The sequence below is a fragment of the Budorcas taxicolor genome, chromosome 10, assembly GCF_023091745.1.
Source record: "Budorcas taxicolor isolate Tak-1 chromosome 10, Takin1.1, whole genome shotgun sequence".
In the NCBI taxonomy this organism is placed as follows: Eukaryota; Metazoa; Chordata; class Mammalia; order Artiodactyla; family Bovidae; genus Budorcas; species Budorcas taxicolor.
The window spans coordinates 10,500,856-10,515,439 of record NC_068919.1 but is presented as its reverse complement, the minus strand read 5'-3'; the positions used below and the strand labels follow the sequence as shown (position 1 = coordinate 10,515,439).

General features: G+C 38.9%; 1 protein-coding gene across 1 annotated transcript in view; it reads right to left on the bottom strand.

Moving 5' to 3' along the window:
* JMY (junction mediating and regulatory protein, p53 cofactor) overlaps nt 1-14,584 on the bottom strand; it is a 71,857-nt gene that overhangs the window by 17,996 nt on the left and 39,277 nt on the right. Inside the window, exons 3-7 of the mRNA XM_052646725.1 lie at nt 12,537-12,687; nt 8,910-9,079; nt 5,700-5,865; nt 5,017-5,204; nt 903-989 (exon numbers count right to left, since the gene is read on the bottom strand). Coding sequence (XP_052502685.1) covers nt 903-989; nt 5,017-5,204; nt 5,700-5,865; nt 8,910-9,079; nt 12,537-12,687 — 762 coding nt within the window. The remainder of the gene's footprint in view (nt 1-902; nt 990-5,016; nt 5,205-5,699; nt 5,866-8,909; nt 9,080-12,536; nt 12,688-14,584) is intronic.

Sequence of the window (14,584 nt, the reverse complement as noted above, 5' to 3'; positions counted from 1 at the left end):
GTTCTGGGGAAAGGCAAAACAAAAACATCAGTGGTTGCCAGGAGTTTGTGGACAGAGGGATATGAAGAGGTGGAGCACTGGGAATTTTTAGGGCAGTGAACACGTTCAGTGAATACATTATTCAATACTGTAATGGTGGATTCATGTCATATATTTGGCAAAACCAACAGAATGGACAAGCACTAAGGATAAACTATGGACTCTGGGTGGTAATGATGTCAAAGTTGATTCAGACTATAACAAATGTAACATTCTTGTGTGGAATTTTACTGGTAGGGGAAACTGTGCTATAATGAAGTATATGCATAATTGGCCCTCTGAATCCACATCCTTGGATTCAAACATCCTTGGATTGAAAATATGCAGGGAGGTGGGAAACACACACACAGACACACACACACAGACACACACACACAGACACACACACACAGACACACACACACACAGAGACACACACAGAGACACACACAGACACACAGAGACACACACACACAGAGACACACACACAGAGACACACACAGACACACAGACACACACACACACAGACACACACACACAGACACACACAGACACACGGTTCCAAAAAGCAGAATTCAAAGAAATTGCCCACTGGCAACTAGTTACATCACATTTACACTGTATAAGTAGGTAATCTAGAAATGAAGAATACAGGAGGACATGTGCAGGTTATATGTAAGTACTATGCTATCTTATATAAAGGACTGGGGCATCCAGAGATTTGGGGGATTGAGGGATGCGGGCAGGGCAGGTATCCTGGAACCAATTTTCCCACTAATGCTCACATTTAGCTATAACATTTTCTTAATCTCTGTAGATTTTATTCACTTTGTGATATATAAAATTCAAAGTTTTATTCTAAGTTTTCCAGAATGCAAACTTACTAGTTGTACTGTGTGGTGGGTTCTATACTCATCTTCACTCCGAAGGCGCTGTTGGAATTTTTCATTGTGTTTTGCAATACAAATTTCCTAAAAATACATGAAATGTGTTTTTTAATACAACTGAATAAATTAAATTTTAATCAACATATACATACACAATAAAATATCAAGTAAGCCACCTCTGGTTTCTCACCTGGAATATTGAAGCAGCATAAACCAGCATAATTTAGTATCTTAAAAGACTCGTTTATTAAACTACAGAATTCCTGATTTCTCCCTTTTTTTGGAAGGGGAGGAATGGCCATGGCCATCGTAGAGTGGAATGGTATGTGGGAATCTTAAAAGCCTCTTTCAAATCCGAAGATTTAGGCCATAAGATTCTAAGTATTATTATACTCTTTAAAATAGTCTGAACAAAAATGGATATACAACTCTTAACTTCTGTTTCTTAAGTGCTCTCTGAGGAATTAAAGAACATGATTTTGCTTGGATTGGTTTTAACACTATCATGAAATCTGAATCTTCTGGTCATTGGTAGATTTCAAAGCTAAAAAGAGACCTTAAAGACAAGAAAGTATAATACAGATATGCTAATTCTAATCACATGAAAATATATTAAATAAGAGATATGTGCTCTTTACAAAATAATGCACTATCTTATCATCTGGCAACTTTCGAGTAGTACCAGGCTGTCTTCATTTTCTCTGGGTGCTATAGAGATACAAAGGTTAACACTAATTTCCAACACTTTCAAAGTTATACCGAAAGATCACTCTTCTAACCTCATTAAGTCGTATATGAATAACCTTTCAAGCCAGGAAGCTATATTTTAAAGCAACTGTTTTATCACTTTCCTATCTTCACCCACACTGGGTTGACTATATTTCTAAAAAGTATTGATCATGAAATGAACCTCTCCAAGATAATCTCCACAGGGGAAAGTGGTATGATGTAGTGATACAATGGCTCAGGCTTCCAAGTCACACAGACCTTGGATAGAATCCTATCTCTGAGCCATACTCGCCACATTCCCTTGGGCAGACTTAGTTCCCTTGGTTATAAAAATGATGATACAAGTCTATAATTCCTTATCTAGAACAGAGCTCAGGTGTGTTTCAAAATTATTTATTTTTATTTTAGAAAGGTGATATGTTGCATATGCCATTGTTTGCCCAGTAACTCCAGCAGGATCCAAAGCAATACCTGACAGTATCACTAACATTTTTGCAGTGAAATAAATAGTCACAGCAAATAGGATAAAGGAATGTTCAAGTATAAGAATACTTTTTGGCTACTGGGAGAATTAAGATATAAAAGAACAATGTTGTTTCTATTTATTCTTCCTGAAAAGTTTAATCACAAAGGACAGACCTCAAGTCATCATGGGACAGGCAGAGATCATCTTTTTTCTTTTAAGAGGACAGGCAGGGTGTGATTTACTTGTAGCCAAAGAACTACCCCTGGGTGTGGAATTCTATCATGGATGCCAGATTAACCAGGGAGGCTGTGACCCTGGGAATGCTGATATGCAGACAAGGAATGTAGGGTGTTGCTACATAGAGAGTCATCTTGATCTGTCGTACAGTATGTATGGTTCATCTTTCTTTTCAGAACAGTGTTTCTAATTTCCTCTCTTGCCAGCCTTCTGTCGCTCCTCCTTTCCCCTGCAGTCCCGTCACCTCAGCTGTGGAACTTGGGGGTCTGGGGGCAGGGAAAGGAGAGGGCAGGGACAAGACCGTTTGGAGACCCATGACTATATGGTATGATCGCTCACAGCAGATCAGAGACTAAGTTTAAATGTGCAGAATCTATACGGCTAAGTTTCCCTACTTCTGATTTAGTTTAATATAAGAAGAAGAGTGAAAACTAAACATTAAATTGGTACACACTTTTATCAGTTCAGTTCAGTCACTCAGTTGTGTCCGACTCTTTGAGACCCCATGGACTGCAGTATGCTATGCTTCCCTGTCTATCACCAACTTCTGGAGCTTACTCAAAACTCAGGTCCATCGAGTCGGTGATGCTATCCAATCATCTCACCCTCTGTCGTCCCCTTCTCCTCCTGCCTTCAATCCTTCCCAGCATCAGGGTCTTTCCAGATGAGTCAGTTCTTCGCATCAGGTGGCCAAAGTATTGGAGTTTCAGCTTCAGCAACAGTCCTTCCAGTGAATATTCAGGACTGATTTCCTTTAGGATGGACTGGTTGGATCTCCTTGCAATCCAAGGGACTCTCAAAGAGTCTTCTCCAACACCACAGTTCAAAAGCATCAATTCTTTGGTGCTCAGCTTTCTTTATAGTCCAACTCTCACATCCATACATGACTACTGGAAAAACCATAGCTCTGACTAGACGGACTTCTGTTGGCTTTTTAATATGCTGTTTGGGTTGGTCATATCTTTTCTTCCAAGGAGCAGGCGTCTTTTAATTTCATGGCTGCAATCACCTCTGCAGTGATTTTGGAGCCCCCCAAAATAAAGTCTGACACTGTTTCCACTTTTCCCCCATCTATTTCCCATGAAGTGATGGGACCAGAAGCCATGATCTTCGTTTTCTGAATGTTGAGTTTTAAGCCAACTTCTTCACTCTCCTCTTTCACTTTCATCAAGAGGCTCTTTAGTTCTTCTTCGCTTTCTGCCATAAGGGTGGGGTCATCTGCATATCTGAGGTTATTGATATTTTTCCCGGCAATCTTGATTCCAGCTTGAGCTTCATCCAGCCTGGCATTTCACATGACATACTCTGCAAATAAGTTAAATAAGCAGGATGACAATATACAGCCTTGATGTACTCCTTTCTCAATTTGGAACCAGTCTGCTGTTCCATGTCCAGTTCTAACTGGTGCTTCCTGACCTGCATACAGATTTCTCAGGAGGCAGGTGAGGTGGTCTGGTATTCCCATCTCTTGAAGAATTTTCCACGGTTTATTGTGATCCACACAGTCAAAGACTTTGGCATAGTCAATAAAGCAGATGTTCTTCTGGAACTCTCTTGCTTTTATGATGATCCAACAGATGTTGGCAATTTGATCTCTGGTTCCTCTGCATTTTCTAAATCTAGCTTAAACATCTGTAAGTTCATGGTTCACGTATTGCTGAAGCCTGGCTTGGAGAATTTTGAGCATTACTTTACTAGCATGTGAGATGAGTGCAATTGTGCAGTAGTTTGAGCATTCTTTGGCATTGCCTTGCTCTGGAATTGGAATGAAAACTGACCTTTTCCAGTCCTGTGGCCACTGCTGAGCTTTCCAAGTTTGCTGGCATATTGAGTGCAGCACTTTCACAGCATCATCTTTTAGGATTTGAAATAGCTCAACTGGCATTCCATCACCTCCACTAGCTTTGTTTGTAGTGCTGCTTCCTAAGGCCCACTTTACTTCACATCCCAGGATGTCTGGCTCTAGGTGAGTGATCACACCATCATGATTATCTGGGTCGTGAAGATCTTTTTTGTATAGTTCTTCTGTGTACTCCTGCCACCTCTTCTTAATATCTTCTGCTTCTGTCAGGTCCATACCACTTCTGTTCATTACTGTGCCCATCTTTGCATGAAATGGTCTCTTGGTATCTCTAATTTTCTTGAGGAGATCTCTAGTCTTTCCCATTCTGTTGTTTTTCTCTATTTCTTTGCACTGATCACGGAGGAAAGGCTTTCTTATCTCTCCTTGCTATTCTTTTCTCAGCTATTTGTAAGGCCTTCTCAGACAACCATCTTGCCTTTTTGAATTTCTTTTATACATAAATAAAAATTTCCTTGAAGAGTGAGGTTAGAACCAGTCGACTTAATTATAGAACACCCCCTGACCTCCTTAAATAAAAAGGAGCCAGGATTTGCATTACATAGAGTCCTGCAGTCATGCCCAAGCAGAATCACCTTTGAGTGACTGAGGCAAATAGCACATCACCACTGGCTATTCTAACGTGTTTACGAGGGTAATTCTCTGACAACCATATATCAACATAATGGCTTGAGTATTGAGAAGACATTATTCTTACTTAGTTTTAAAAGATATGCAAGTATTAGTGACAAATCAGGTTAGAATTATTAGATATGGGTCAAGGATTAAGTATGAATAAAAGAAAGATGTAAATTAAGGTTACAGTCAAGCAATTATACCTTTTTATTTCTGAGGTATGCTTTCTTGGCCGAAACCCGTCCACGTCTTGCCTCCAGCTGGCGTGCTTTCTGCTGAAGTTTCTGAAGTTCTTCTCTCTGAAAATGCACAGACGCTGCCATCTCTTCCTTCTCCAGCATGGCCTCCATGCTTTCGTAAGTGTCATAGTATACCACTTCATCTCTCTTTTCTGTTACAAAACAGAAACAAGGGACAATGGTTAACAGCATGGGTTACGGAGCTGGACAGAGCGACTCTTATCCACTCACTAATTCTGTAACCTCAAGCAAAGCCATTACCTCTTGACTTTCTCTGTAAAATTGTGATTATTAGGAAATACATCTCAGAGGCGGGATGTGTGTGCCAGTATCTGGCACATAGTTAAGTGTTCAATGTAAGAAGCTATGAATCTTGTCTGCCAAATTAAAAATTTGAGAGTACAGATTCTGGCTGAAGCAACAAAGCAAGTTAGAAAGTACTTTACAAAGGTAAGATCATAGCTGAACTGCTGCCTCTACTAAATCACTTGCTTGACTTTGCATTAAGTTTTTTTAGCCTCAACAGAAGAAATAAAGCTAGTATCCATGTACATTTTTCCTATGCAAGCAAACAACTACATGGGGAAGTTCCATCATTCATTCAAAAGTATTTTTGTGGACTTGTGTTGTTAAGACACACATCATACCTGATATAAGTCTTTTGATGCTTTCCAGCTGTGCTGTCAACAGCAACTCTTCACACTTCAAGATTTCAAATTGCACTTCATACAACTGAAGTTGCAGATCATAATAATCGGCTTCTAACTGATCCAATCGAGCTATGGCTTCTGTACCGCCCTGTAGACTCTGCATCTGCATTGAAAATAAAAATAAGGATGTATCTAGTTGGAGAGAACAAGAAATCAAGTTATGTTTGGAAATGTATTCTAACTGATCAGACAGGGTAAATCCATGAGGCAACTGAATACCAGCAGACAATCTGGGGTCAAAGGCTCAGGTACAGATGACTTAAGAACCTACTAAATTTGTGTACAAAGCTGTGTGTACATGTATTTTTTTCCTCTGAGTACAGTGTTTCTAGCTTTCAAATTTATAAACAGAAGAGTCTGTGACCTAAAAAGAGGTGAGAATGATTATAATCAAGACTCAGTTAAAAAGGAGATAAATTAAAAAGGATAGTACTTATTCTAAAGTGTAGTCAAAATTTTAATCAAATAGGATTTTGCTTCCCTGGGTGATATTTAATATTTCAATGTTAATTTAAAAGTTATTCGAAGTTCAGCTTTGTATAATGGAATATACCACTGTCACATTTGGAAGAAGTCTTTGTTTTTAAAATAACCTAAGGAGATGTAACATATCAACATTTTTAAAAACACCTCCTCATAATTTATCAGGGCTTCCCTGATAGCTCAGTTGGTAAAGAATCTGTCTGCAATGTAGGAGACCCCAGTTTGATTCCTGGGTTGGGAAGATCTACTGGAGAAGGGATAGGCTACCCATTCAGTATTCTTGGGCTGGTAAAGAATCCGCCTGCAATACAGGAAACCTGGGTTCGATCCTTGGGTTTGGAAGATCCCCTGGAGAGGTTAAAGTCTACCCACTCCACTATTCTGGCCTGAATTCCATGGACTGTATTAAGTCCATGGGGTCGCAAAGAGTAGGACATGACTGAGTGACTTTCACTTTCATCATTTAAACCACAGGGTAGGACTGTATCATAAAGCAAGGGATTTGTTTGGGATGGACTTAATAAATCACATTTGGTCTGTGTCTCATGAGTCATGTGGTTGTGTTAAATTAACTTAATAAAACTAGTGCAGTCATCATCACAGATGTATACAAAAATCACAATGCATGTATTGTATCACTCAACAAGCATAAACCTGGCAAGAATGACTGACAGTTTTACCAAATCCTTTGAAGAACTCAAACATAATCTAGAACATTCAAAACAGACTATTATGGTTCTGGGATGACCCCAGGGAAAATTACCCCACCGATAAATGCCAAACCCCATGGCCCATTTCAGCCTCGCCTTTCCTCTACCACAAGAGATCAATTCCAGTAAGAAATGTTCTTGCAATAGCAAAGTTATAAACCTAACTCTCTGCAGCTCTTTTAGGCACCCTCTGTTGTTAGTACTATTCATCCTGGTTAGAATAAAGCTAGTCACTGTGATAAAGAGTAGCACTCTATTTCAGAGTCAATAAAATGCTAGCATTTCAAGTTTTAAAGTTCTAGAACTTAAGAAACATCTAAAAACATAAAGGAGAAAGCTAACTAGAAGAGAAGGTTCAAGTAGAAATGCCTCAGATGAAGAGATGGAGCTAAAATCTGTAAGAGATTCTGAATAGTGTGAAAAAGTTCAGAACAAGTTCTAACTTTTCCTTTAACAATATTAGCAAATAAGAAGAGGGAAAAATAAATCCATTAACAAAAGTTCTTTCTAGATCAGAGCCATAATATATTATAGATTACCTCATACAGTCTTTTTTAAACAAGAGTGAGACATGCATATTGGAGAAGGTGATGGCTTCCCACTCCAGTACTCTTGTCTGGAAAATCCCATGGACGGAGGAGCCTGGTGGGCTGCAGTCCATGGGGTTGCTGAGAGTCGGATACAGCTAAGCGACTTCACTTTCACTTTTCACTTTCAAGCATTGGAGAAGGAAATGGCAACCCACTCCAGTGGCCTGATGGGCTGCCGTCTATGGGTCGCACAGAGTCGGACATGACTGAAGTGACTTAGCAGCAGCAGACATGCATGTGCACGTTCATAAAGCAGTGTGTTTTACATAAAGCTATATTAATAAAAGCAGTGATGACGTTCTGTCCTTCTCTAGAGTAGAATGTACATCTTTGACAGATACATATTAGAAGCCAATCCAGTCAAGCCACGGAATGGGAGCAAATACTTACAAATCATATATCTGATAAAAGACTTGTATCTGGAATATGTAAAGAACTTAAGACACTTCCTCGCTTTCCAGTAGATCCACAGGCCATGAAAAAAAAGTTAAATGGGCAAATGACCTGAATCAAAATTTCTCCAAAGATGACATATAAGTGGCCAGTTTGGCACACAAAAGGATACTAGACATAAATGCCATCAGAGAAATGCAAATCAAAACCCCAAGACACCACTTCACACCCACCAGGATGGCTAAAACAAAAAAGACAGTATTAGTGATAATGTAAAGAAAGATGTGGAGAAATTCTATCATTCTGTACACTGCTGGTGAGGATGGAAATGGTACAGCTGTTTGGAAAACAGTCTGGCAGTTCCTCAATAGGTTAAATTGCATTTCACACCAAGATAAAGGAAAACCTTGCCTAAAATGTTCAAAACCTAAAATGTTCAAACTTATTCATAAGCCTCTAAAAATAGAAAGAACCCAAAAGTTCATCAACTGATGAATGCATGAAGTGTGGGGTAACTATAGAGTGGTGTCTCATTTGAAAAAGAAGTAGACTGAGCAATGAAACATGCTGCAATATGGATGAACTGTGAAAACATTATATTACGTGGGGTGAAAAGCACTAAAAAAAAAAAAATCACATGCCTTATGATTTCATTTACATAAAATGTCCAGAACAGCAAATCTAGAGAGAAAATAGTTGCCAAGGTGTGGTAAGAGTTGAAGTGGAGATAGGAAATGAGTGCCCCTTTTTCTTTTAACAACTGTTAACAACTGCTGCCTACAGTCACGCTGGGATGCTGTGAAAATGCTATGACTTGAATTCTATCATAGTCCCCATTGTGAAAGTTATCATCACCTCATGAAGATAGTGCTGCCTGCCAGGAGGGTCAGAAAAATTTAAGTCTTGTACCAAATATAGCACATCTTAATTTAAAATAATTTTTAATATATTTTTCTCATGGTTTTTGTTACCTCTTCTTTTAGAGCATGTTTCTTCTGTTCCAAACAGATCTCTTTAGCTCTCATCATCTGCAAAGTCTCCTTAGAAACTGCATACTGAAGTTTTTCCATACGCTCAGCGGCTGCTGCCCATGACGCTTTACCAAATTTCTTCTGATCTGCTCGCATTCGATCATACACAGCTATTGATAATTTTAAAAAGGACATTGAGACATTAAGACATGAAACAACTTGATACTAAAGACTTTGGAAGTCTTAAGATCGCACTGATCACCCACTCAAAGATAAGCACATAAATCCTACCCTCATGATAAATTACCTATACTGGTTCATGACAGATTACCTATAACATGATAAAATACCTATCACCTATATAAATCAATACTATCTTAGATTTTCTCTAATGTCTCCAATAAGAATTTTAAATAATCATCCTGAGAAATAACTTTCTGAAGATGAAACTTAGTTTTCAGGTTAATTTTAAAACTTACTTAAAAATATTCTTTTCACATTTTTCAGTATTATTAAATTTCAAAGTTTCTATAAAACTTCATTCTGTGAAGGTTCATACCTTTTCTGAGGTATGTTACTTGAAATCAGAACCATAACTATTAAAGGTTATTTAAAAATTATTTAAATTCATGTACTTTTTGAGTTCTCCAAATGTGTTTTAATGATATGATATAGGGTGAAATAAGTGTCTAGAGATTATCGTGAAGCTTATGCCACTAAGGTTACTGATGGAGTACAGTTAAGCCCCAAGGAAGACACGCAACTTCTGGCCACCACACAAAAAAGGAAAAACTTCCAGTTTGCCACATCAGAGGCCTCAGCCAGGAAACATTTCTTGACACTCAAACAGATAATATCTTCCAGTTAAATAAGTTTTAACTGATATCAGTTAACTGTTTAACTGGTAACAGTGTGGTGCTGGCTCATCTTGGGTCCTTATACAATGAATCCAACCATTCTATGTCCCTTCTGCTTAACAGGTCAGAAACATGTTTTAACTAACATAAAAGAGGCAGGCAATCTGATTATGAAGTATCTTTAGGTCAATATACATTCTCTAGTAGTTTCTTATGCTCAGAGGTTAAGCGATTAACACTTTTGTATTGCAACTACATCATAACTTTCTTTGCAAAAAGTATCTCAATAACATCTGCCTCAGAATTTCATGAAATTAAAAAATTTTTTTTACAATAATACTGCTGCTGCTGCTAAGTCACTTCAGTCATGTCCGACTCTGTGCGACTCCACAGACAGCAGCCCACCAGGCTCCCCCCATCCCTGGGATTCTCCAGGCAAGAACACTGGAGTGGGTTGCCATTTCCTTCTCCAATGCTTGAAAGTGAAAAGTGAAAGTGAAGTTGTTCAGTCGTGTCCGACCCTCAGCGACCCCATGGACTGCAGCCTACCAAGCTCCTCCGTCTATGGGATTTTCCAGGCAAGATACTAAAACATACTTAAAAATTAAAATTGTACAGAGAAGCTGATAGTGGAAAGAACAATTTCTCGGGCTCAACCCCCTCCCTCTACCCTTAGTCCCAATGACCAAACGCAACCAACTTGGAACCTGCTCCTGGTAATTAGCTGCATTCAAGAACATTACTATTTCTTGACTTAAGTCTTAAAAATCTATTGAGTTTTTATGACAAATGAGCAATCTACTTACTCAGAATCATCTCAATATAGTTCTTTTGGTTTCTCTGTTTTTCTGTGGCCTTTAACTGCTAACATATTTGAACATTAATCTGATCCTTAATTTTAGGGTTTAACAAATAACATCTACTTATGTTGCCTACATATCAAACGATTCTGCCATTTTAAATCTCTGCCTATCTCTTTAAAAAAAATGTATGACAATATTTATGCAACCACAGTATCAATATAGCAGTGCACTGTAGGGGCAAAAACAACAGCAGGGGGTTAGGAGACAGCTTGGAGTTAAATTTTCACTTGTACCCATCAACATGTAACTTAAGGCAGAAACTTAACTGTTGTTAGGCTAAATTCCCTTGAATGAAAAACATAAGGAAATACCGTACCTCCTTGGAAGACTTGTGGAAATTAAATGAGAGGATAATATGTATTCAAGTGTTTCTCTCACTTTACATAGCAATAGTAACCAAATACGTGGTCTGTTTTGTTTCCTCTCCCTCATGCACACAACCACAATCACTCATATTAACACAATGCTATGTTAATTTCAAAGCACTTTTTCCATGTATTCTATTTATCTGCCTATCAATCCTATAGAATAGGCATGGTGGCATTATCAACACCTTCAACACAGATATATGAAACTGAAGAGTTTTGGTGACTTAAAATCAAGGAGAGTTAAACTAGTTGCTTAAATACCTAGTCTGCCACTCCCCTGATTTTTACCGGAATCTGTAATCACAACTTAATAAAGCCAAACAAATAAAAGCAAAAATAGTCTGGAGCCTTTTCTCTCACTTTCCACTTACGGACGATGTATACAGAGCACTTTCTGTCCTAATTCAGTCTCATGCTGTTACCTACTAAAAGAGCTAGTCAATACTTTTGTCTACCAACATCTCTTGACAGAATGTGTTCTTTCACCTAACTGCGGCTCACTTCACTGGAAATTATTTTCCAATAGCTCAGGAATATGAAGCTAATGCAGAAAATTATGAATATAGAGTGCTCTATGTGAATATGAATAGTTCAAGCTGCTTCTCAGAGAGTGGTGCAAAGAGTTCTGCGGCCTCCTATGGAAAGGAGTTGGAAGCAATGGACCTAGACAGACACACCTTGTCACATGTATCTCTTCATTTGGCTTGATTTCTATCTTTTTAAGTTTCCTCGTTTATTTTTGGCTGTGCTGGATTTTGGCTGCTGCGCAGGCTTTTCTCCAGCTGCACGAGCAGGCGCTGCTCTCTCGCTGCGGCGCGCTGGAGGTGCACTCACTGAGGTGGCTTCTCTTACTGTGGAGCACAGGCTCTGGGGCGTGCGAGCCTTCAGTGGTTGCAGAGCTCAGGCTGGACAGTCGTGGCACACAGGGCTAGCTGCTCTGCAGTGTGCAGGATCTTCAAAGATCAGGGATAGAACCCGTGTCCCCTGCATTGGCAGGTGGATTCTTTGCCACTGAGTCATAGGGAAACCCTTGATTTCTATCTTTTATAAATTGTAATGGGAACTATGTTTTCCTGAGTTCTGTGAGTCACTGTAGTGAATTTTTCAAACTTAAAAGGGCTATAGCAGAACCACTAAGTTTGTAGCCTACTGTTTAGAAGTACAGATGGCCTGTGGACACCCCAAATTTGCAAGTAGTGTCTGAAGGGAAGGCAGTCTTCTTGGGAATTTTGCCTTTAAGCTGTGAACTCTGTAACTGCAAACATTTATTGTCACAATTGAAATCTGCTATACGAATACCCATTATTTTTAATTATTTTAAAGGTGAGTGTATGTTAACACATAATGCTTAGAAAAAGACTGAAAGGATATACCTTAAATTGTTAATAGTGGTCTTCTTTAACTGCTAGAATTGAATGGTCTTTATATTCTTTTCTATAACTATTGTGAACAAAAAATATTTAAACCACTCATTAAGGAAAAAAACCTCCACTCACTTTTAAAAATACCTAACAAGGATAACTTTACTGGGAAACTCACCTTTTTGAGCTTTAGCTGTTATTTCAAAGTATTTGACGGTAAGATCTTGAATGGACAGCACGGCCATGTGGGCTTTCCGCTGCCAGTCAGCATCCTCTTTCTGTAGACTTTCAATTCTTCGGGGGCCCAGGTAGTCATTTTCCATAGAAATCTTTAGAGAGAAAAAAGAAAAACTGAAAAAATCATTTCTTTCTCTTATTCATTCCTTAAACATCTACTGAACGTTTGTGTGTCAGGCACTCTTGGTACTAACAGAATATTTACTTTTCTCTGCTCTTGAGGAAATGCTATCAATTTACAAAACAATTAAATTAACAATAATGTTGAAGACAGTTAACACAGAAACCTGTTTCCCTTTTCTCCTCTACTGGATTCTTCATCCTTCTCTCTTCTATATATATATATAAATGAAGAACATAGAACAAAATGTTAGACTAATTATTTTGGGGTGCTGAAAAATATTTATTTCCTCCTTTATGATAATTATATTTTTAGGTTAAGAATTATTTGTGCCAATAAAGTGCTTATTTAATCATCAACATAAATAAATAAGGTTGACAGTATACAAACAATAAGCCTATCTGCCTACTGAAGGCCTCTGGAATAAATAAGTAACAGAGACAAACTGGCTACATATTATTTATAAGAGCCACAGCTAAAATGAAAGCACAAAGGAAAAGTTGAAAATCAGATAATGGGCAGAGATATGCCAGGTGAATGTCACAGAAGTAACAATATTAATATCAAAGTACAGAAAAGCACTACACAGGTATGATAACATGGATTAAAGGTTCAGTTCAGGAAGCACAGCCACAGACCCTCTGTATACTCTGTACTGTTTTACCACATACCGAGAAAGAGATTGAAAATTGAGCAGTTAAGTTAGTGACACCAATATTAGGATGATCGGGAAAACCTTTTATAGGGAAAAATGTTAGCCCATCCCTGGCACACTTAAAAAAAAAAACAACTGATCAAGCAAATTTCTAAAGTAGAAATAATGAGGGTCATACTCTTTAAACAGTACAACTAAAGGAACAGAAATCAAAAGAACAGTCTATAAGATTTGGTTTAGTCTCAAAGCAACAATATACTGCTCCGTAAAGAAACAGTCTTCCAAATAGAGGGAAAAAATGATTCCAGGGCTACTGAGAAAAAATACGTACATGAAATTGCCAAGAATTTCATTTTACCTATGTTAAGTTTAACTTTGCAGGTCATGTTCAGATATAAGCTTGGGTACCCTTGACACCTGGGTGTGCTAGGTGGCGCCAGTGGTAAAATACCCACCTGCCAACACAGAGGGCATAAGAACTGTGGGTTTGATCCTTGGGTTGGGAAGATCCCCTGGAGGAGGGCATGGCAACCCAGTCCAGTATTCTCACCTGGAGAATCCCATGGACAGAGGAGCCTGAAGGGCTACAGTCCATGGGGTCACAAAGAGTCGGACACAACTGAAGCAACTTAGCATACACACACCCTTGACACAGTAGAAGACACTTAAAGCAGTAAGAGTGAATCAGTTCATGTAAGGAATCACAATCACATAAGTAGGAAGAGTCAATGGAGGAGAAATCAACTCTATCAAGCACTGCTTAGGGGTCAAGTAGATACACCACCAGTATTCATGGACCTAACAGCATGAACTTGGCAACAACAGCTCTGGAGTACAGGCAAACTCCTTCTGCCTATTAATTCCCACCATATCTTCAGATCTCAGTTCAATTACTGCTTCACGGATGTCTTCCCTGACTCAATGTTATAGCTGGTATAAGCTCTTCGGTGTAACAAATTTTCCTTTTTACCTCTTCAGTTCAGTTCAGTTGCTCAGTCGTGTCCGACTCTTTGGCACCCCATGAATCACAGCACACCAGGCCTCCCTGTCCATCACCAACTCCTGGAGTTCACTCAAACTCACGTCCATCGAGTCAGTGATGCCATCCAGCCCTCATCCTCTGTCGTCCCTTCTCCTCCTGCCCCCAATCCCTCTCAGCATCAGGGTCTTTTCCAATAAGTCAACTCTTCGCATGAGCTGGCCCAACTATTGG